Source organism: Camelus ferus, chromosome 13 (genome assembly GCF_009834535.1).
Source record: "Camelus ferus isolate YT-003-E chromosome 13, BCGSAC_Cfer_1.0, whole genome shotgun sequence".
Taxonomy (NCBI): domain Eukaryota; kingdom Metazoa; phylum Chordata; class Mammalia; order Artiodactyla; family Camelidae; genus Camelus; species Camelus ferus.
In genome coordinates this window covers 13,704,381-13,724,834 of record NC_045708.1, presented here as the reverse complement: position 1 = coordinate 13,724,834, position 20,454 = coordinate 13,704,381, and the positions used below count along the sequence as shown (strand labels likewise).

Below are 20,454 nucleotides of genomic sequence, written 5' to 3'. Positions count from 1 at the left end.
GTTTGAGGAGCTGATGGTTTTGCAGCTTTGTGCTGGCGGCTGGCTTCTTGTAAAGGGTTCTGTCAGAACTATCTAAGCAAGGCTCTTCAGCCCTGCAACACCCACCCCAAAAAGACTAAAGTGGATTCTTCATCAGCTATTTTCATATCACCTAAGAATTATGCAATCTTTTGGGAAATCAAATTGGCTTGTCACCCCGTTTGTGTGTGTGAGTGTGTTTGAGTGCGTCTGTGTGTGTGTGTGTGTGTGTGTGTGTGTGTGTGTATCCCCACGGGGGCATGCACTGAAATGGTGCTCAGCCTGGGATCTGTTTAATATTCAGCCATGTGTGCTTTTTGCTCCCAGGTGCCGTGTACTGCTCAGCCCTAGGGGGAGGCTAGAGGGAAGAAAAGGAAGCTGGCCAGCCAGTTGCTTTGCCTGCGGGCTCCTTAAAGAGATGGCTGACTCTCTGCCTTCCTCCCTCCTCCTTTGAAGAGGCTATCTTTAAAGGATGACCCTGTAATGCCAGGTCTCTGGCCCTCATACACGGTGGATTCTCAGTAAACGTGGCTGGAGGGCACTGCCCTGCCAGCTTCAGGGTAGACTCACCTCCTTTCCAGCCGTGGGTCTCTCTACCCCCTCACCTCTCTCCCTAGGCTCCAGTTAGCTTGTTCCCCCAGTGGGTCCTCAGCCGTTTCATCTCTAGATTCTGTGCACCTGCATGCCTGACCCTGCTCCCTTCCTTGAAGTTAATCCAAATGTAGTGATCCTTCAAGGCCCGTCTTTAAAGTCACCTGCTTTCTTCAAGGCCTTTCCTGACCACCCCCCTACCACACAAACAGACACACACACACACACACACACACACAAACTTACACCCATGAGTTTTCTCTGATCCCCTCTGGTCCGGTGGAACACACCCAAGACGGCACCATGCGTCCTCGCTGGGTCAGCTCCTCTGACCTACGTGATTTTCCTTCTTGCCAATGTAGTTGTAGAAAACAGTTGGACCTCAGGGTTCCCCATGTTAATCAGCGGCAGAGCAGTTTCAGAAACCCAGTCTGGCTGATTCCGATGCCCACCCTGGACTCCAGAGCCCCTCTCCCACCCTGGCATTCCCACCTGCCACTTTGCCTGTCTCCACCTGTTGTGTGGATCATGGGGTGGCAGGCACGGCCTCTGGAGTCAAGTCTTGAGTTTGAATCCCAGCCCCACCACTTGCTAGCTGAAGACCTTGAGTAACTGCTTTAACTTCCCTGGACCTCAGCTTCCACATCTTTAGGACGGGGAGGATAAGAATAGGATTGTCGTCAGGGTGCACGGAGATAACACATGTAAAGCTCTCAGCGCAGTGCGTGGCACGTGGTCAGTGCTGGGTGAGGGTTAACGGTCAGTATCACAGTGTTTTTCTCTTACAGATCACATCTCCTTCCGCAGGTTATGCACTCCTTGTGGGCAGGGACTTGCCTGAGTCCCCTGCTTTGCCCACACAGCCCCTGCTTGGCGGTCGGTGCTTAGCAAATGAGAATTAAATTGATAATGATGGTGACATTGATTGCACAGCTGGCTTTTTTATGGGAGATCCAGCAAGCCGCCAATTGGTATCCCCCAAGGGTATGTGGCTTGAAGTCTAAATGACCTCTCCCGGGGCTGGGCTGAAGGCAGGAGCTTCATTTCTTTAGCAGCTTGTCCCCAAAGAGCAATTGGCCTCTTTTAGAACTAGCAAATTCTAGATTTTGGAGTCTGTACTCAGTGTCCTACTCTGTCCTCAATCCCATTAGATGTGTCCACTGAGATCATAGATGACCTTCAAGCAGAGGGTGAACTGGGTGGATCCTCTGGCAAAGAGGCCAAGAGGCTGGCACAGCTGGTCAGTGTCTCCTGGTGAATCAGCTTCGTGAGGGGATGGCAAGAAAGACATTTCCAGATAATGACATTCGCCCCTTGAAGCACTGCAGTTGGTTTTTTTTTTTTTTTTTTTCATTATTATTATTTCTGCTGTGTTATTGGAAAACATCCCAAAAATGTATTGCCTGCTTGCCGGTGTTCTTCAGCAAAGCACATCAAACATGGTAATTCACCTTGGCTACTGTTGACTAAGTACTTTCACCATCGGGAGCTTGTTGAGTCTTGCCGGGAGTCCGTGGGGGGCCAGGATTATTGTCTCCTCCTTGCAGATGAAGACGCTAAGGCTCAGGGAGCTTAAATGTCTCTGCCAGGCTGTGGGCCCTCTCTTTTCTCGGTGCCTGGAAGTCACTCACTGTGCTCCAGGTGCAATGCTGTTGATGTGGCTAGAACTGGCTCCCACCCTCAGTGGCCCCCGGGCTCGCAGGCTTGGTCGGTTACCACTGTAACCATTCCTCCCTGTCCCTTGCCTTCCTGCTGAGAGCAGCGGCTGTAGTTCCATTCCTGTTCAACTTCGGGGTCTGAGAGAAAAAGAGGCTGTTACCTTGCTAGAAGTTTGTCTCAAATAGGAGCATGGAGGCGTGTCCCTGGATGCTTGGGGCCATCTTTGGTTTTGTTTTCTCAGCTGTATTTCAGAGAGGTACAGTGCTTGACTCGGGGACCCACAGGTAAGCAAGAGAAACGCTTAGGGGTTAAAGGTGCTGCCTTTGGAGTCAGACACACCTGGGTTAAGTCCTGGCTCTGTCCATTTGCGGGGCAAAGTACCTAACCTCTGCCGGTCTCCACTCCCTCATCTGCTAACTGGGGTTGATCCTCTGTGCCTCTTTGGAAGGACTGATAGAGGATTCAAGGAGAGAACCCATGTGCCGTGCTTAGCCCCATTCTGGTCCTCAGTGGTTGTAGCTTTCTTTTGATTTCTATGACTTGAAGCAGGATTGGACTCTGATCATTCATTCATTCCTCAAATTTTTACTTGCTGCCCGCCTCTCCGCACCTAGGTTCCCTACCTACAAAATGAGGACACTAATAGGACTCATCCAGCTGGGGATATGAGGGCTTAATGAGTAAATGTGTGTGAAGCGCTCAGAAACCGTGCAAGGTATAAAATAAGTGAGACAAATGACACCCATCCTCATCATTCATATTAGTTGGTGCCGAGTACTGTGCTGGTTAGACTCCAGGTGAACAAAATAGAGTGACCTTTGACTTACGATCTTACAGGCTCTCTCCTTCTCCACGGGGAGAAAAGCCAACCAATGTTTCATCACTGTCCACGTAAGATGAATCGATGGGAGGGTAGGTTTCAGGGACCCGTCAGCTTGCTGGCTGCTGCCCTGGAGGCTGGCATAGGAATCATGCCTCATTCCCTACCATGTCTCCCCTTCATTCAGTCTCTGGGCCTCTGGCCCGGTGCTCTTGGTTAAGTTTGGAACATTCTCAAGCACCCTCGAAGGATTAGTCAAAGGGAGAGAATTCTGTCCATCTTGCCTGAGGCATAGCTGTGAAGGTCGGTCTGTGAAAAGGCTCTGCAGCCTTCCAAATGCCACAGGGAGCCAGGAGGTGGGGCAAGCCCTGGCCTTGGAGCTCCGGAGCAGAGGTTAGTTCTCGTCCCACTGCCTGGTAGCTGCATGGATCTTTTCAGGTCACTTCTCCTCTCTGAGTTGGTTTCTCAACTGTCAAATGGGGAAGTGATAGGCCCCACCTGGTGGGGTTATAATGCAGCAGAATACAAATTTAAGGTCATTCAAGGTCCCCTCATATTCCTCCTTCCTTTCAGAGGTAAGTTCCCCGCTCCCATCTCTGAGCTCAAAGGCATTTATTTACACAACCACCAGAGCAATGCTCATCACTATGCGTCAGCTTAGATCGGCCTTCCTGGACCCAGACTCTGAGATGGAGAAGTGCATAGCCAGGAGGCTCCCTGGAGAGACACCTTGAGGAAGTGAACAATGCAGGATTGGGGACAGGCGGCAGCTGGCACACAGGGGTAGTTGCTGAGTCCACAGCTGGTCCTCCAGGGTACTCTGGGCCTGGGATGGCCTCTCAGAGCTGCCCTGAAGGAGGCAAGGGGAGACCCCTTTATTTTATTTTTATTTTTATTTTTATTTATTGAAGTATGGTTGACAAGCAATATCATGTTAATTTCAGGTGTGCAACATAGCAAGTGACTAAATACATTAAGAAATGACCAACATGGCAGATCTATTAACCATCTGTCACCGTACAAAGTTATTACAAGATTATTAACTATATACCTTATGACTTATTTTATAACTGGAAATTTGTACCTCTCAATCTCCTTCAGCTATTTTGTTCAACCCCCCCACTTGTCTCCCCTCTGGCAACCACCTGTGTGTTCTCTGTATCTATGACTCTGTTTCTGCTCTGTTTGTTCATTTGTTTTGGTTTTTAGAAACCACATTTAAGTGAAATCATGTTGTCTTTCTCTGTCTGGCTTATTTCACTTGGCAAAATGCCCTCTAGGCCCATCCACGTTGTTGCAAATGGCAAAATATTATTCTTTATGGCTGAGTAATACTCCATTATATACATATACATGTATACATACACCACATCTTCTTTATCAATTTATCTATCGATGGACGCTCAGGTTGCTTTCATAGCTTGCCTATTGTAAATAGTGCCGCAGTGAACGTCGGGGCTGTGTATCTTTTTGAATTATTGTTTTTGTTTTCTCCGAGTAAATACCCAGAAGTGGAATAGTTGGAGCGTATGGTAGTTCTATTTTTAATTTTTTGAGGAAACGTCGCACTGCTTTCCTAGTGGCTGCACCAGTCTACATTCCCACCAGCAGTGCATGAGTGTTCCTTTGTCTCAGCGTCCTAGGAGGGTTGGGGGTTGGCCATTTAAATCATCACCTCAGCCAGGGGCTACTCCTCTCTCCATCACTGGGAGGGGTCACGACCTCTGACCAGACAGTTCCCTGCAGCAGGGGCAATTCCCAGTGAGCGATGAGAGTGTCAGGAACAGCTGGTATCCCATCCCTAAAGCAGGGACCTGGCAGAGATTCTGCCGAGCATTCAGAAAGCAATGGAGAACCAAACATAGAATTTCTGCCCACACGGGGCTTTTGATCTGTATATATGGTCTGTATTTACCTATTTGTCTCTCCCGCCAGCTTGGAGACCTCCTCGGGCCAGAATCTTGTCTCATTAGAGGAACACATAGTTGGTGTTTAATCAGCGCGTGCCATCTCATCCCCAGTAGTGCACCCAGGTCCCTTTCTTTGTCTCTCCCAAGTGTCATCACTCGCTCTTTTGAAAGATATTAGCCTTTTATTGTGGGCTAGATCATCACATCATTATTTTTCATATTCAAAAGAGAAAAAGGAAGCCAGCCTCTAAAGAGGGAACTTCATTTTAGAACATCCCATGCAGCATTTGAAACAAAGGCTGGCTGGGACCTGGCCTGGTCAGGGCCCAGCCTCTCAGCACCCACCAGAACCCTGCCTAAGAGGACAAAAATCACAAAGGCACCTGATTAACTCTCCCAGGACTCTGCAGCAGGACGCTGTTTTGGAAATTTTCCTGGGAAACTTGACCACAGAGTGCAAATCTAGCTGAAGCCCTATACCTGCCAAGTCCTCTAGGCTCGGCCGAGCTATTGTTCATACTCCAAGTCCGACGTTATCAGATTTCGCCTAGTTTATGATGGGATGCATAAAAACCACTTGTGTTTAAAGAGAGCTGTTGACTGATCAAGGGGGCTGCACGTGAGGACTGGGACCCTGAGCCCACCTTCCCCTCTGTCGTCCGGTGGGAAGTGTGCCGGATATGGTCACCGCTACCACTGCTAACAGCAGTAATAAGGGTGCACTCACCTGGCCCAGCATCCTAATAGTGCCGAGCAATTTTACCTGCATTGTGCCAGTTGGTCCCTAAAAGTCTGTGCGGCAGCAGGGGGCTGTGCGAGCACAAGGAAGTTGTCCAAACCCTCCAGGCCTCAGTTTCTCTGTCTCTAAACTGATAACAGAGCCTCTCAAGTTATTATGAGGATTAAATAATGTAATAACCAGGCAGCCCTTAAAGAAAATAGCACCTGGCATTTACTATTTCTAACTAAATACATGTTTGGAATTACTGATAGGCAATTTTAGTGTCACTCGTCAGGAGAGGAAACTGAGATTCAGAGGCACTAAGTTTATGAATAAAATGTTTGGGCAGCAAGGAAGGACAACATGGGACTGGGTTGGGGGTGAGGGTGGGATGCCATGCAAATGGGGCCAGACTTTCCCACACTGGATTTCATCACAAACCATTTAGCATTTGCCTCTCAACCTGGGAACAGAGGAAATACAAACTCCCCAAAGGGGGAAAAAAAGATGAAGGAATAGTGTTGCCAAAGAAAGAAATTAAAAAAAAAAAAAAAAAAAAAACACTTGCACTTTTCAAACAATTGAACCCTTTTTACCTTTATATGTAAGTCTGAATACCAGAAGGGGTATCATATTCAGAGATAATTGGGTTTAGAAAAGGTCTCTTTGCTCTGAACGTCCACTGAGGGCTTCAAAGCCCTGTGCTATAGTTGGGCTTTGGCGCTCACATGGTCTCCCTCATTTTGGTCTTTTCCTCCTCAAACAGGAGTTCAACTGGCAGAGCCCTGGGGAGCCGAGGAAGGTGTGGTCCTGGCGCCTCGGACCCCCTGGTCTCCTTGGGAATGAAGATCTTCAGGGTTCTCGTGGTCTTTGCCTCCTGCCGTAAGTAGTAGCATCTGGGGAAGGTCCAAGGCACTGTCGTCCTGTGTGTCTCTGTCCGGGGGGTGGCCCCTCCTCATGTGGCATCAGGTCGGGGGAAACCAGGTGTCACTCAGAAGAGAACCGGGAGTGAAACGGGCTCCCACCAGAGTCCTCCTTCTTCTGTTTCTTCTGCAAAATGGATCGATCCCAGTCCTGGGATCTCACAGAACATCAAGGAAAACAGGTTGCTAACCCTTTGCTAAGAAAAAGGGCATTTGACTACTGTTTTGCCCCCACCCCCATCCCCCGCAGGAGTCCTTTTTTTCCCTTTGGATGACAGTTGCCTTTATTTAAAGTCATGTGGATTCCAGACCAAAAATGCATCCATATATCTAGCTAATTTGGAAATGATTAATTCTCATCAGAAAGGCATTCTTCTGGTGATTTATGGAATACTTGGTAATCATAGGGCTTCGCTACCAGGAGATGAGATTACGTATCTCTGCAAAGTGAAAGAAAATTTACCAGGAAACAGTGATGGGTCTGTTGGAAAACCCTTCAACTCATTGGTTTCTTTGATTCGTTGAGAAGAGATTTGCCCAGGTCCATTTTTCTATCTGTTTCAGAGGTGATGCAATCACGTTTGGGTTCCCTAAAGTCAAAAGGTCAGAAATGGGGTTCCCGTTTCCTGTCATCAGTGGTAGAATTTACACTTTTCAAGATTGTGCTGTTAGAGGCGGAGAGCCCTGCATAGGAGGTCATTTCTGCAGGCAGGCCCCACAGTGTTCTCGGAGGGTGAGGGTGAGAGCGGTGCGGGAGTGTGGTCCCGCCCTCCCTCCAGGGGCTGCTCCAGCAGCAGGGACCCCCCGCCGGGCTTCAGCATCCTTTGCGGTGCTTTGTGACCTCTAGGCATCCAAAACCCACAGCATGAGATGGGAAGGCTTCCCATGAGATGGGAAGGCTCCCCAACGCCCCCTGCCCCATCTTTGATATTCTTCTTCAAGTTCATATTTTATTTTACTTCTACTGTAAAATTATTATCAGCTTGTAATGAAAAAAGTAAAATAAATGAGTATAGAGTGACCAAATAATGTCCCTTCTCATCCTTCCCAGACCCCGATCCTTTTCCTATACCCAGACGTAACCACTCTGAAGAGTTTGACATACATCCTTCCAGGCCTTTACACATGTAGGTCGCAAACATTCCAACAGAAAAGCAATACCTGCACATTGTGGGAAAAAAAAAAAAAGAAATCCAGACAGCATAAAAGTGTTTAAAATAAACGTTGCTTGTTTTTTCCCTCCACCTACTTCCTCCCCCCCACCATTGCCTAGTGATATTGCTATTAACAGCAGGATACTTTCAAGGCATCATTTAGTTATTATCTCCCTGTCAGTGGGCATGTGGGTAGTTTCCAATTTTTTGCTGTCACAAATAACGTTGAAGCAAAACATTTCTGTGTGTGTATGTGTATATATATATTTTTTTTTTTCCTCTCACTTTCCTAAGTGAGTTTTGTAGAAGTAAAAATTACTAGGTCTATGTGTATTTGCGATTTAAAAAAAATGGACTGAGGGCAACTTTTTATGCCTCTTAAATTATTTTGTTTCTCCTGCGAGATTGTAAATGCCCAGTGATGCTCGCAAGGATTGGCACTTCTGTCTTCCAACGTTTCCCATTAGTGTTTAACATCAGACCTGAGGGTGTTCCTGCCTCGGATGGTGGGGGAAGACTGTAGTGGACAATATTGTCGTGAACATCACGGGGACTGGGTTCTCATCCTGCACCAGCAAGGAACTAGCTGTGTGCCCCGGGAGAGCTGGTCCTGTCTTCTCCCCGCATCAGAGGGGTTCTGATGCCCAGGCACCGCGTTTAGGGGGTCTCCTCATATCCGAATGCCAAGTGCGCTGGTTAGGAGACGCGAAGGCAGCATCTTTCTTATCACATCTTCTCTTCTTCCTTGTTTTCTCGTTGGCAGTGATGGCCCCCACCCACAGCAGCTTCTGGCAGTTCCAAAGGATGGTCAAACGCATCACTGGGCGGAGTGCCTTCTTCTCCTATTACGGATATGGCTGCTACTGTGGGCTTGGGGGCAAAGGGACCCCCGTGGATGACACTGACAGGTGAGTGCAGCGGCCCCGAGAACTCCCGTCTTTTGATTTGCATTGAAATGCAGGCTTGAAGAGAGAGCAGGTATTGGGACTTGCATTGCAAGGAACCAAAACCAATTCAGGTGAGCCTGAGCGTAAAAATAAAATTGAATGGGAGTGGGAAGGCGGTCTGGATCAAGCCACGGCCAGGGCTGCGCAGAGTCTCAGAGCCTGCACGTGGTTCATGGCTCTGCTGTCACCCCCTTGAAATGCCTCATAATGGTTGAACAAGAGGCCCCGCGTTTTCGTGTTGCACCAGGCTTTGCAGATTAGGTGGTCAGCCCTGCCCAGAGCTCAGAAACATTTTTCATTCCTCAGTCCTCATGTTAAAGGTGGTCTTCTCTCCCGGCCCCCAGTTTTAGAATTACAGGAGCAGTAAGACTGAGCCGCTCTCTCCCAGTCCTAATTCCATTTTCCAGGAGAGAGATTCCGAGTGGCCCAGTTTGGAGAAGATGTCCATCTGGGTGTGGACACATGGCACAAACTTGGCTGCCAGACCTACTTCCAAGGATGGGGGTGGGGGAGTGTGAGTTCTCAGAAAAGGTGGAGGTTGGTGTAATCCGGGGAGAGAACAGGGAGGGAGGAAACAGGAAGGTTTGTGTGTCTTTTCATCTGAAGAAATAAGAAGCAAAATGTCCCAGCAGGGCCTGAATATCACCCCTGGAGCTGGATTCCTCTGGGTTGGACTCTTGGGACCACAGACTGTTCCAGCTGGAAGGACCCTAGAGCCCTGGAGGGGACTGACACTGACGAAATGCCCATCACATCCTGAGCACTGGGATTGGTGGTTTGCATGCAGGGACCAATTCAGTCCACCCAGTGCGTAACCAAGGCCGTGCCACCCTCCCATTCTACAAGTGATGACAGTGAGGACCCACTAGACAAAGTGGCAGAGCCCAGACACGCAGCCCCCAAGCACAGGGTCAGGGTTTGAACCAGAATTTGCAAGTTTCAAAGTCCAGGCCCTTTGACACTCTGTGCCTCCCCTTCCCAGTCCTAAGGCTGATGAGAATTTCAACACTGTTAGCCAAAGATAAAGACGGCAGAGAGCCCAAGTGCGGCTGGGGATGGGGAGGCTGCCAACGTATCGGCCAATAGTGGCTCCTTTCCGTGTCTTAGCATCCAGCCCCAGACCCGTTTGGAAGACAGCCGAGGCTGTCCCGCAGCTGTTTCCTCTCCTCCTTAGGAGGGTTCTCCCTCTTCCACCACCCAACTCTGAGCATCAAGAGAGCAAAGACTAAAGGAGTTTGTGTGATGTGCTGACCCGGCTCCTAGAGCCTCTCCCAGGGCTGGGCACAGAGTGGGTGCTCAGTCAAAAGTCATTAAATGAATGAATGAGTCACAGGGACCTACATTCGAGGCCCGACCCCATGACTTTCCAGCCATGTGATTCTGGGCCATTCACTTCTGAATCTTGTTTCCTCCCCTGGAAAATGGGGACAGCGATGGCACATCGTAGGGTTCCTGTGAGGGGCTCATGCAGCAGCTGGAGGCAGAGAAAGGGCTCTCTCTCTGCTGTTTAATATCATTAGGAATTTACCTCCCGGGCTTCCGCACCTTCTCCCCCAGGGCGAGTCCTTCCCAGCTGGGTCCCCGGGGCCACCCTCAGGGACAGCCCCTCACCTCCTTCCCGTCTGGCCCCCAGGTGCTGCCTGGCCCACGACTGCTGCTACGAGAAGCTGAAGCGGCTGGGCTGCCAGCCGGTGCTGAACAGCTACCAGTTCCATGTCGCCAACGGGACCGTGCTCTGTGAGTCGCCTTCTGCTAGGGGTGTCTTTGAACCTGGGCCTTCTTTAAGGTCTGCCTCCTCGTGGACCCAGAGAACTTTGGGGAAATGGGATTTTTCCAAGGGCTTTGGGAAGGGAAGCAGCAATTCTGAGGATCAGTGCTTCCCAAAAGAGTCCTGGCTCGGTCTCTCCCTATGGCCCCCCCGCTCGCAGCTGTGCGGCGCCACCGCCCGGAGCGCTGTCACGGGGCACGGTGCGCAGCGTAGACAGGCGTGGACTCGGCACAGAGCTGTTGACTTGGGACTGCGCTGAATCTCGCAGCTTCACTTGGCAGCTGCTGCTGCTGCGAACTCTCTTCCTGATGTCTGTCGTGCGTTAACAAGGCAGCTCGGCTCTCCTTCAGTTGCGCAAATATTTGTGAAGGGTGATTGCGTGCCAGGCACTGGGATGGGTGCCGTGGGGGACACCAAAGTAAATAGGAGGGGATGGGGAAGGGAACCCACGTGTCATCGAGGCCATTCAAGGAGGAGGGCAAAGGACAAGGGTGGGTAAGTGCTAAGAGGCCAGCACATGGGGAGGGGCCCCGTACCCCACAGCGTGTCCTGGGGCTGCTGGGGTCTGGGTGTGTCAGGCAAGTTCCATCTAACAAGCAAGCAGGCGCCGGGCCCAGCCTTCTTGTGGCCGCTCAGCTCAGCGGGGCCAGTGGTTTGCATGCCCCGTGGAGCGTGTGACTTGCCTTCTGCTGGGCTTTGTGGAGCTGGTGTGAACCACCGTTCCCTCCCTGTGTATTTATTCACAGCTGTGAGTGTGTCTTGGAGACCACCTGTCTCCTCCCCCCAGGTCAGGGGACCATCTCCCTTCAGCCATCCCAGTGCCCCCCACCCAGGGCTCCAGCTCCGGACACAGAGAGTCAGGGCGGAGCCAGCTCCCTGGTCCCAGTGGTGAGACCTGAAATGTGGTGGGCTGGCAGCTCGGAGCCCTGCGAGTGCGAGGCTAGCTTCAGTGTGGTCTGCTTCTCAGCGCCCCCAGGCACACTGCCGGTGGGGAGGAAACCCTGTTTTTCCCGTGTGAGCTCGAGGAGACTTCCTGTGCTGGAGCTCTCTGGCCATGACCACCCTCAGGCCTAAAGCAAGGTGTCTCTTCTGTGAGGCCCCAAGGCCACATCCAGGAGATGGGAAGGGAGTGGGACCTGGTAGAGGGGCAGGGGGTGCGGGACCAGGGGTGATTGTCGCCAAAGCACTCTTTGCTTCAGCACTTGATGCCTGCCGGAGGCCAGGGACCGAGTTTCTGACTGCTTCCTCCCACACGTCTTGGCCCCACGTGGTGGGGGGCCAGGGGCAGGCCTGGCTGTTGGTTGGTGAGGGAGGGGCACACAGAAGAGGTGCCCCCGACTCTCCTCAGCCTGGTTCATAGTCTCGCTTTCACATAGTTTTTTCTCACCTCTTTTCATCTTGTTCTTAACATCTGTCTTGGCAAGTGTTACCTTTAAATGGTGGAAGACCATCACTTTTAGAGAAAATATACTCCAAGCGCTCTCTCCTCTGATCCCCCAGAAAGCACAGGGACCAAGGAAGGAGGGAAGCAGTGGTCTAGGAGGGAAGTGGTAGCTGCACAGGACCTCGCCACCCTGCGATCCCAGGCCCAGACTAAGCCTCCGCCCCTGCTCCTGTGGGCTGGCCGCCCTCCCGAGGCCTGGCCGGGCACTCTGCACCAGGAGTAGATCCTTAATCAGTCCTCTTCACCCTCCCAGGTCGGGGCCAGAGCCACAGCCCAGGACCCCAGGGGACGGAGGGGATGGAGGAAAGTGAGCTGCGGGCAGAGGCTGGATGGAGCCCCAGGAGGTGGTGATACAGGAAAAATGTGGGGCGAGAGGATGGCCGTGTCCCAGGTTTTGGCTGAGTCCCTGGCATGTGCCCCACCAAGTGTGGGCCCTTGGTTTCATGCAGGAAAGAATTCAAGAGTGTGCCACCGTTGAGTAAAAGTAGACTTATTCAGGGAGGTGCACACTGCATAGACAGAGTACAGGCCGTCTCACTCAGCAGGGAGGGCGGCCACAGGTGTGGGGGCTGTTAGTTTTTATGGGCTCGGTACCTTCATATGCTAACAAGTGGGCGGATTATTCCAACTACTTTGGGAAAGGGCAGGGATTCCCAGGAATTGGGCCATTCTCCACTTTTTGACCTTTTGCGGTCAGCCTCAGAACTGTCATGGCACCTGCGGAAGAGCCATTTACCATGTTAATATATTACAATGAGCATATACTGAAACTCAAGGTCTGCTTGAAGTCAAATCTCTCATCATTCTAGGTCTCAAGGTCTGCTGGCGGTTGAGTTTTCCACCGTCTTGGTGTTAATTGCTGTGTCATTTCTTGAATGTGCCCTGCCCCCTTCTTTCCTGTCTCCAGTCATGCAGGATGAGGTCTCTGCTTGGCACAGCATGCTGGGGGGTGGTGGGAGGTGCAGGCAGGGGCTGAGAGCTGGACCGGGAAGCTCGTGGCCTGGGCTGCGCTTTCCGCAGATGCTCCCCCTGCCAAGCAGCAGTGGCCAGTTGTTCCTGAAGCTTGACCGGGGCTCCCGGAGTCCGGCTTAGGGGTCAGCGGGGAGGGATGCTTCCCCACCCCCACCAGGACGTCAGCGTCCCCTCCTTAGCTGACCCAGCCAGTGAGCACCAGGCTGACCTCGTGTTCCCCACGAGGTAAAGTGGGTACTTTACCAAGCCCGGCCTCCAGGAGCAGGGCTGGGAGCTGGGTGATCTGGCTTCTAATCCAGAGTCTGATACGTGCTGAGACTCCAAGCGAGCCCCACACACATCCGTTCACGCGCCCAGTATCAACTGAGCACCCACTGGGTGTCCATCCCGGCCCAGTGCTGTGCCAGGAGCCAGACATACAGAACAAGGCAGCCCCAGGCCCTGCTGTCTTGGCGCTCCCCGGAGCTGAGAGTGCCCTTGAAGACCATCTAGACCCACCCCTCACTGCAGTGATGAGGAGACTGAGGCCCAGAGAGGGGAAGGATTTGATCCAAGTAACAGGTGAGGTTAAAGCTCCTGTGTCTGGAGCCTTTCCAGTGCTCTGGAACTGCTGGCCTGAGTTTTCTTGGCCTCAGTTTCTTCATCCATAAAATAGGCGCACTAACAACAGCTGCGGCTCATGAGCGTCTATGACAGATGCTTTACACTCGGCGCCTTGAATCCATGGTAAACCTTGGAGGTGGGCATTATTCTCCCCCTCATCCAGGAGGACCCTGAGGCTCAGAGAGGTTAAGTCAGATGACCGAGGTCACACAGCCAGAGAAAGAAGAGCTGGGGTTCAAATCCTAGTTAACTGACCCCAGCGGATGCTCCTGCCTTATGCTACCCTCCCCAGTGTCACAGGGCTGTCGGGAGGGTGATGGGGATGCGCTTGACCGGAGAGCTCACACCAATGCCAGCCTCATTATCTCCAGCACACTTGTCAGAATGTTCTGCCCTGGCCCAGGGGACAGGAGAAAAAATGCTGAAAGAGCTGGTCTGACCGTAACGCCCCAGACCTTTCAGTTCTAGCTCTATGCACCCTGCTAAGGGGCCCAGAGAGAGCGCACGCTTTGCAGTCAGGCAGCCTTGACCTTTTCTCGCTGGGTAATTACACAACCACCCTGGGCCTTAGTCTCCTCATCTGTAGAATGGAGACACTAAATGGAACTTCATAAGGCTGCTGCAAGGACTGACCAAGGTAACCCAGCTCAGAGGTCTGACCCGTAACAGGTGCTTAGTTAATGCCCTTCCTTTAGAAGTTAAGGTTTCTCTTTTCATCTCAGTGTTCTTTTCCCCTTTACTTTGTGGAAAAGCACTGGGATTTTCTTTGTTACTGTTGAGAGATTTCTTTGAAGCATCTCTGCACTTGAATCTCCTCAACCTGATGTCACTAACCCCTTATAGGATAAAAGCTTTTCCCTCACCCCCCAGTTATACTGCAGTTCAAAGAGCTGCCCTGCAAGAGTTAACCGTCTCCCCAGCCTCTGAGTTCTGAAATCCTGCACCGGAGCCTGGTCCCAGGTTGCCTAGCAACCAGTGGCTGCTCCAGGATGCAGTTGGTGTGAGCAGGGAAGGGAAAGGAGAAAAACAACTTGGTCTGTCCATGTCTCTAAATGTCACTGGGAGATCCACGCAGAGAAAGGCCTGGGACCCAAGCCCTGGGGCCAATTTACCAAGTGGTGAAGGCCGCCCTCGGGCAACCGGGAGGTTGTTACCCCTCTTTTGAATGGGCTTACATAAGTGCTTGGCATTGGCAAGGGACTTTAAGATTTGCCTGTGGTGACGCCCCCTCCACCCACACATGCATGCATATATAGTTCTGGGGGGAGCCGGGCGGCCGTGGGCGGCAGAGCCCGGGTTCCAGCCAAAGGTACCACTATCACCTCCATCTCTGAGCCTGTGACTTCTCCCTCTGCCAAAGTGGGAGGGTGAACAGGGTAACCACTGACATTTATTGTTTGCAAAGATTTTTCTCCTTTGCAACTGAGTTGACTGACACATCACCCTTTTTCTCTCCTGGCATTTGTCTCTACCTGACATTACCTCATTTACTTACTTATTTACTTAGGCATCAACCCGATGTGAGTTTTGGGAGATCGGGGAGCACCTGTCGGTGGTGGTGGGGCTCATTCTCATAGAGCCACAGAGAAGGATGCCCAGAGCTATGCAGTGTGGGGTCCTCATTCAGATCTACACCCCTGCTTCCTAGCTAAAGACCAGGCTAGGAACTCAGTATCTGTTTGTTTGATCAGTGAATGGAGGAAAAACCTCATGAAATAGTGAATGCAAGTATCTGTACCCTCACTTGAAAACTGAAGAAAGAGTCTCAGAGAAGGGTACTTGCCTGAGATGCTAAAGCAGGCAGGGGGCAGATCTGGACCGAGAGAGAACCTGACTGCCTGTTTCCTGGGGTGGGGCTCCGTTCACTGCCTCACAGGCTATGTTAAGTCCAGCCAGGGAGGCAGCGGCAAACAGTGATAGGGAGTTTATAACATGTTTGAGGTTGAAGATCTGAAACAAAAAGACAGACTCCCTGCCCAGAAGGAGCTTGTGTTCAGGGAAGGAGACGGATCATGAAATATTCAGAAATAAAGAGACACTCAGGTAGTAGCAAGTGCTGTGAAGCCTCTAAGATAAGGCAGTAAGCTAAGGGATGACGATGGCCGTGGGGGGGAGGGATGGCTACTTCAGGCGGCCGAGCAAGACCTCTCTAAGGAGGTGGCACTGAGCCGGTGTGGTAGGAGCAGCGGAGACGGGAGGGAGGGGATGTGAGGATGGGCGTCGCGCCGGGAATGAGTCCCATGGGGCCTGGCGGATGGGATAAGGAGCTCGCCTTCTCCTTTAGCTGCAAGGGGAAGAGGTAAAACAGGAAGTGATCTGCTCTAATTTTACTTTAGGAAGATCACTCCAGACCCGGTACAGAGAAGTTGGGGAGCAAGGGAATAAAGAGGGGGGGACCATTCAGTCACCCTGGGGAGAAGCTACCCTCTTGTGGCTCAGTGGCTGGGAAGAAGCGTCGTGCGCTGACTGTGTTTGGCAGGTAACTGACAGGACCTGCTGATGGATGAGTTGTGGGACTGGAGGCAAAGGGAAGCCAAATCTGACGTTCTTGGTCTGAGCAGCCATGGCTAATGGGGTCACCCATGAGCTCGTGCAGATGGGAGACAGCAGACTCTGAAGACACAGCAAGAGCCTGGCATGAGCCGTGTTGAGGCTGAGACGCAATCAGACACCCAAGGGGGAGTCAGGTGGACACGAGCAGATTGGTGTCTGAAGTTCAAAGGAGGCGTCTGGTTTGGGGTGAGGACTAGAGCGCCGTCAGTGCTCATGTGGTATTTATTTATTTATAAACATTTTACTTTTTATATTTTATTTATTATTGTATATTTTATTATTTTATTTTGGCGGGGGTGGGAGAGCTAATTATACTTATTTATTTTTAGAGGAGGTACTGGGGACTGAACCCAGGACCTCATGCTTGCTAAGCACGCACTCTCCCACTTGTGCTACATATACCCCCCCCCCCATCAGATGGTATTTAGAGCCCTGAGCGTTGAAACGTGAGCACTGGAGGAGAGGGTTGAGAGACCAGGATGGAGATCAGGCAGGCAGTCTGGGTTAGCCTGGGCGGGAACGTAGACTTTCTCGCGTTGTCTCATGGAAGTATATTTCATGGAATGAGGAAGAAAATCCTGAAGCTGTCAGTTCCCTTCTTCATGCCTCAGTTTCCCCACAAGCAAATTGGAAGATGCAGGATCTGGCTTTAGGGTCCTACATCTTGGCCTAGGGCTGGGTCCTTATACTTTGCAAAGATTTTTCTCCTTTGCAGCTGAGTTCACTGGGTTGGCTTGGTCCATTTCTTGGCCTAGGGCTGCCTCTTCTTCCAGCCCAGGACAGGCCTGATCCTACCACGGCTGTGGGGGGTCCACAGCGATGGACCGCAACTCCAGATCGGTCCCAAATGCCTGGGGACTGGGCAAAGCCATTAGACGCAGGACTGGATGTCAGGAGAGAATTGTACCCCACAAAAGGAAAAGGTCCTTTCTGCTTTGGGAAGGACCAGAAGACAGAACGAGAAAGGGAGAGGGACATGTGAGAAAAGAAGAAGGGGGTTTGGGGAACTAAGATGGACGAGAGAAGAGATGGAAAAGAAGAGGAACAGGAGACAGAGGGATAAACAGGAAGAGAGATGGATGAGAAAGAGGAAAGGTGAGAAGAGTCTCACGTCTGGTTTCCACCCGGATGAGTGACTGCACGAGGTGCCAGGCCTTTTGGGAGGGAAGCGAGGTTGGATAGGGTGAAGCCCTGTGTCCAAGAAGCCCTTGGCCCCACCAAGACCACCAGCCACATGACCTGGTGGCCTCACAGAGGTGGCCATCCAGGGAGGGGAGCAGAGGGCGCGCTGGGCACAGCAGAGGTGAGAGATCCGGACATGGATGGGGATGGGGCTCTCAGGGAGTCCCTGGGGGAGCTGGCGCCTGAAGGATGTTGCCAGACAGACGGAGAAGGGGAAGTGGGAGGGCAGAGGTGACCCAGGCACCAGGAACAGCGGGAGCGGCCGGAACCATACCCTGGCGCATCTCCTGAGGGTGAGTACCGCTGAGGCATACGGTGGGTGTCAACCCGTCATGAGACATCCAGTCTCCAGCGAGATGTGGGAGGACAGCTTCCTGCAGGAGCTGTGGACATCAGAGAGGGGAAAAGGCAAACAAGCAGAGCACCGTCAGCGCTGGGTCCGGCTCAGAAGTCCCTTCTCTTTCCCACCTGTGAGGCTGAGCGCGCATCATCCTCATAAATCCAGCGTCACAGGGCACGCCCAGGCCGCTCCGCCTGTGACAACAGCGAAAGTCCTCCCAGGGATCTTGTGAAGTGGGCACCATTATTTATTTTGGACACTGTTGGGTTTTTATCACCATTTTATAACTGATACTGAAGCGAACTTGCCCCAGGTCAACACACCAGAATCTGGTACACACACATACACACACACACACACACACACACACACACACACACACACACACAGCACCACAGCTCCGACTACTAAGTGAAAGATCACCCTCTAGTGGTCACTTGGCCACAGGGCAGACGTTCGACCCCAAAGGCCCATTGAGGCTTCTTTCATTTAGTCAGTGACATCTGAGCACCTACTATGTGCCAGCATGTGCTCTGCATGCTGGAGATACTGGGAGGGATGAGACAGACAAAGCTCCAGCCTCAAAGAGCTTACACTTTGTCCATGAGAGACAGGCATAAGCAAGTAAACAAAGAAGAGAAGTAAGAGATGTGAAAAGTATGGTGAATCATCAGACGGGGGTGTGAGGGAGAGTGGCTGGGGAGAGCTTTAGGAGGAGTGGTCAGGGAGAGCCTCTCTGAAAAGGGGAAATTTGATCAAGACCCAAAGGGTGGGATGGATCCCATCATTTGATGATCCTGGAGAGAAGTGTTTCAGACAATGTGAACAGCAAGTGCAAAGGCCCTGGGGCAAGACTGAATGAGACATGTGACATAGAGAGGCCGGCATTCCTGGAGCAGAGTGAAGGTGAGAGAGTGGAGGACCGTGGGGATGGAGAGGCTGTCAGGGGCCCCATCATGACCAGCCTGCTTTGGAACCTGGGCAAGGATTTGGAACGTCTTTCCCAAATAGAAGGGAACCACTACAGGGCTTTCAGTAGGAGAGTGAACCTAATTCAAGTGACACTTAAAGAAGATCCCTGTTTGTTTCCTTCCATTAGGGAGGAAAATCTGGTGATGACATGGATTGGGTTTGTGGCCAAAAGGTAGAAGAGGGTGGGGTGTGAAATATTTTGAACATAGAGACATCAGTGGAGCTTTGAGGGGACAGGATGTGGTAGAGAAAGGAGGGGAAGAATCGAGATTAGCTGTTAGTTTTCTGGCTTGAGTGGGAGGTGGTACCACTTCCTGAGCCGGGAGTGGGGGTGGAGGACCACTTGGCAGGTGAGAGGAGCACTTCCGTCAAGAGCTTCCTTTGGGGCGTCTTACACTGGAGATGCCTGTGACGCCCACGTGAGACGCCAGGCAAGCTGTTGGAAATAGAAGATGTGTTCTGAGAAAATTGGCCCCGTGCCCTTGGCCTGTGTGCTGCCCAGGTGTGCTAGGTCAGGGCCCCTCCGTGCAGCATACACCTGCCCCTTCTCTTGTTTCCTTCCAGGTGCCTCTTCACGCCAGTACTCCCGGCATGTCCAGGTGTGGTAGGGGAAGGGCTTAGGGATGAAGGAAAAGGACTCCTGGTTCCTTTCTTTTCTGTTTGTTATCCTTGACCCCTTGCAGTGAGCTCCCAGTTCTCCCCGATCTTGGAACCAAAAACTGGGGGTGGCCAGAAGCTCCTGGTGACCCTCTGTCTCTCTGCAGGTGAATGTGCCCTTGGTCCTGGTGTCGGCTGCCTCTGTGGGCTGAGGGCCTGCGAGTGTGACAAACAATCTGCATACTGCTTCCGAGAGAGCCTGCCCACCTATGAGAAAAACTTCAAGCAATTCTTCTCCAGTCGGCCCCGCTGCGGCCGCCGCAAACTCCAGTGCTAGCGAGGCCGTGTGGTCCCTGCTGGGCACCAGCATCTGCCCCAGTACCACCCTTCCGGGGAGCCTTCTCACTGTCCCCAGCAGGCTCCAGTTCTCACAGCTGACCCTTCAGCATCTGGCCTGGGCTGGAGGTCAAGAGTGGGCAAGACAAAATCCTGACCTTCTAAGGAGGGAGATAGACCATAAGTATACACATAAATAAATGATATATTCCAATAGCAGTAAGCTCTAGGAAGCAATAAAACAAGGTGACAGGGGAGGGAGATGTCCCCATCTCCCATCTCAGGAAGTTTCCAGGAAGGGAGAGGCCCCAGGATCCACCTTAAATGCTCCGTCCATCCCCACCCCCAAATCAAGATGTGGGGTGGACTTGGGAACCAGGCCTGCAACCCAGATCCAGCTTGAGGGCTGCCATCTTGGTCTGAGCCACCCTCACCTCGTTTCTGGGCTACCACTTGCCCTTCATTGTTCTCTCTGCTTCCACCCTCGGCCTCTGCAATCCCTCGTCCACACAGCGGCTGGTCAGCAGAGTGCCTGGTGTCTGACCGTGTCACTCCTCTATCACACCCTCCACTGGCTCCCCATTTCCCTCTGAGTAGGAGCCCTGAAGCCACGCATGATCGTCCCCTCCCAACCTCACCTCCTGGACTCTCCCCTTCCCCACCCTGGCCTCCATGCCATGTACTGAACACACCAGGGACACGCCCTCCTGAGGATCCTGCCCCGGAGGCTCCCTCTGCCTGGAAGGTGCTTCCCACGTGCCTCACTCCCTGCCTCCTTCAAGCACCTCCAGGTGCTTGCTGGAATCTCAGCTTCCTAATAAAGCCTATGCCGACTACCTCCTTTAATACTGCACACCCTCCCCTGGCCTCTCCCATCCCCACTGTCCAGTTCTCTTCTCTGTTACCCGATGAACTGTGCACTCACTGGTACGCACTGTTCATTG

General features: G+C 52.0%; 1 protein-coding gene across 2 annotated transcripts in view; it reads left to right on the top strand.

Annotated features, from left to right (window-relative positions):
* The window catches only part of PLA2G2C (phospholipase A2 group IIC), a 22,721-nt gene extending 2,267 nt beyond the window's left edge, over positions 1 to 20,454 (top strand). Inside the window, exons 1-5 of one of the 2 annotated variants that reach the window (XM_032495344.1) lie at positions 1,566 to 1,593; positions 6,486 to 6,601; positions 8,560 to 8,704; positions 10,377 to 10,480; positions 19,342 to 20,454. In XM_032495344.1, coding sequence (XP_032351235.1) covers positions 6,562 to 6,601; positions 8,560 to 8,704; positions 10,377 to 10,480; positions 19,342 to 19,511 — 459 coding nt within the window. In that variant the 5' untranslated portion in view covers positions 1,566 to 1,593; positions 6,486 to 6,561 and the 3' untranslated portion in view covers positions 19,512 to 20,454. Of the gene's footprint in view, positions 1 to 1,565; positions 1,594 to 6,485; positions 6,602 to 8,559; positions 8,705 to 10,376; positions 10,481 to 19,341 lie in introns of those variants that run through there. The other variant, XM_014562276.2, reaches the window with a different exon arrangement.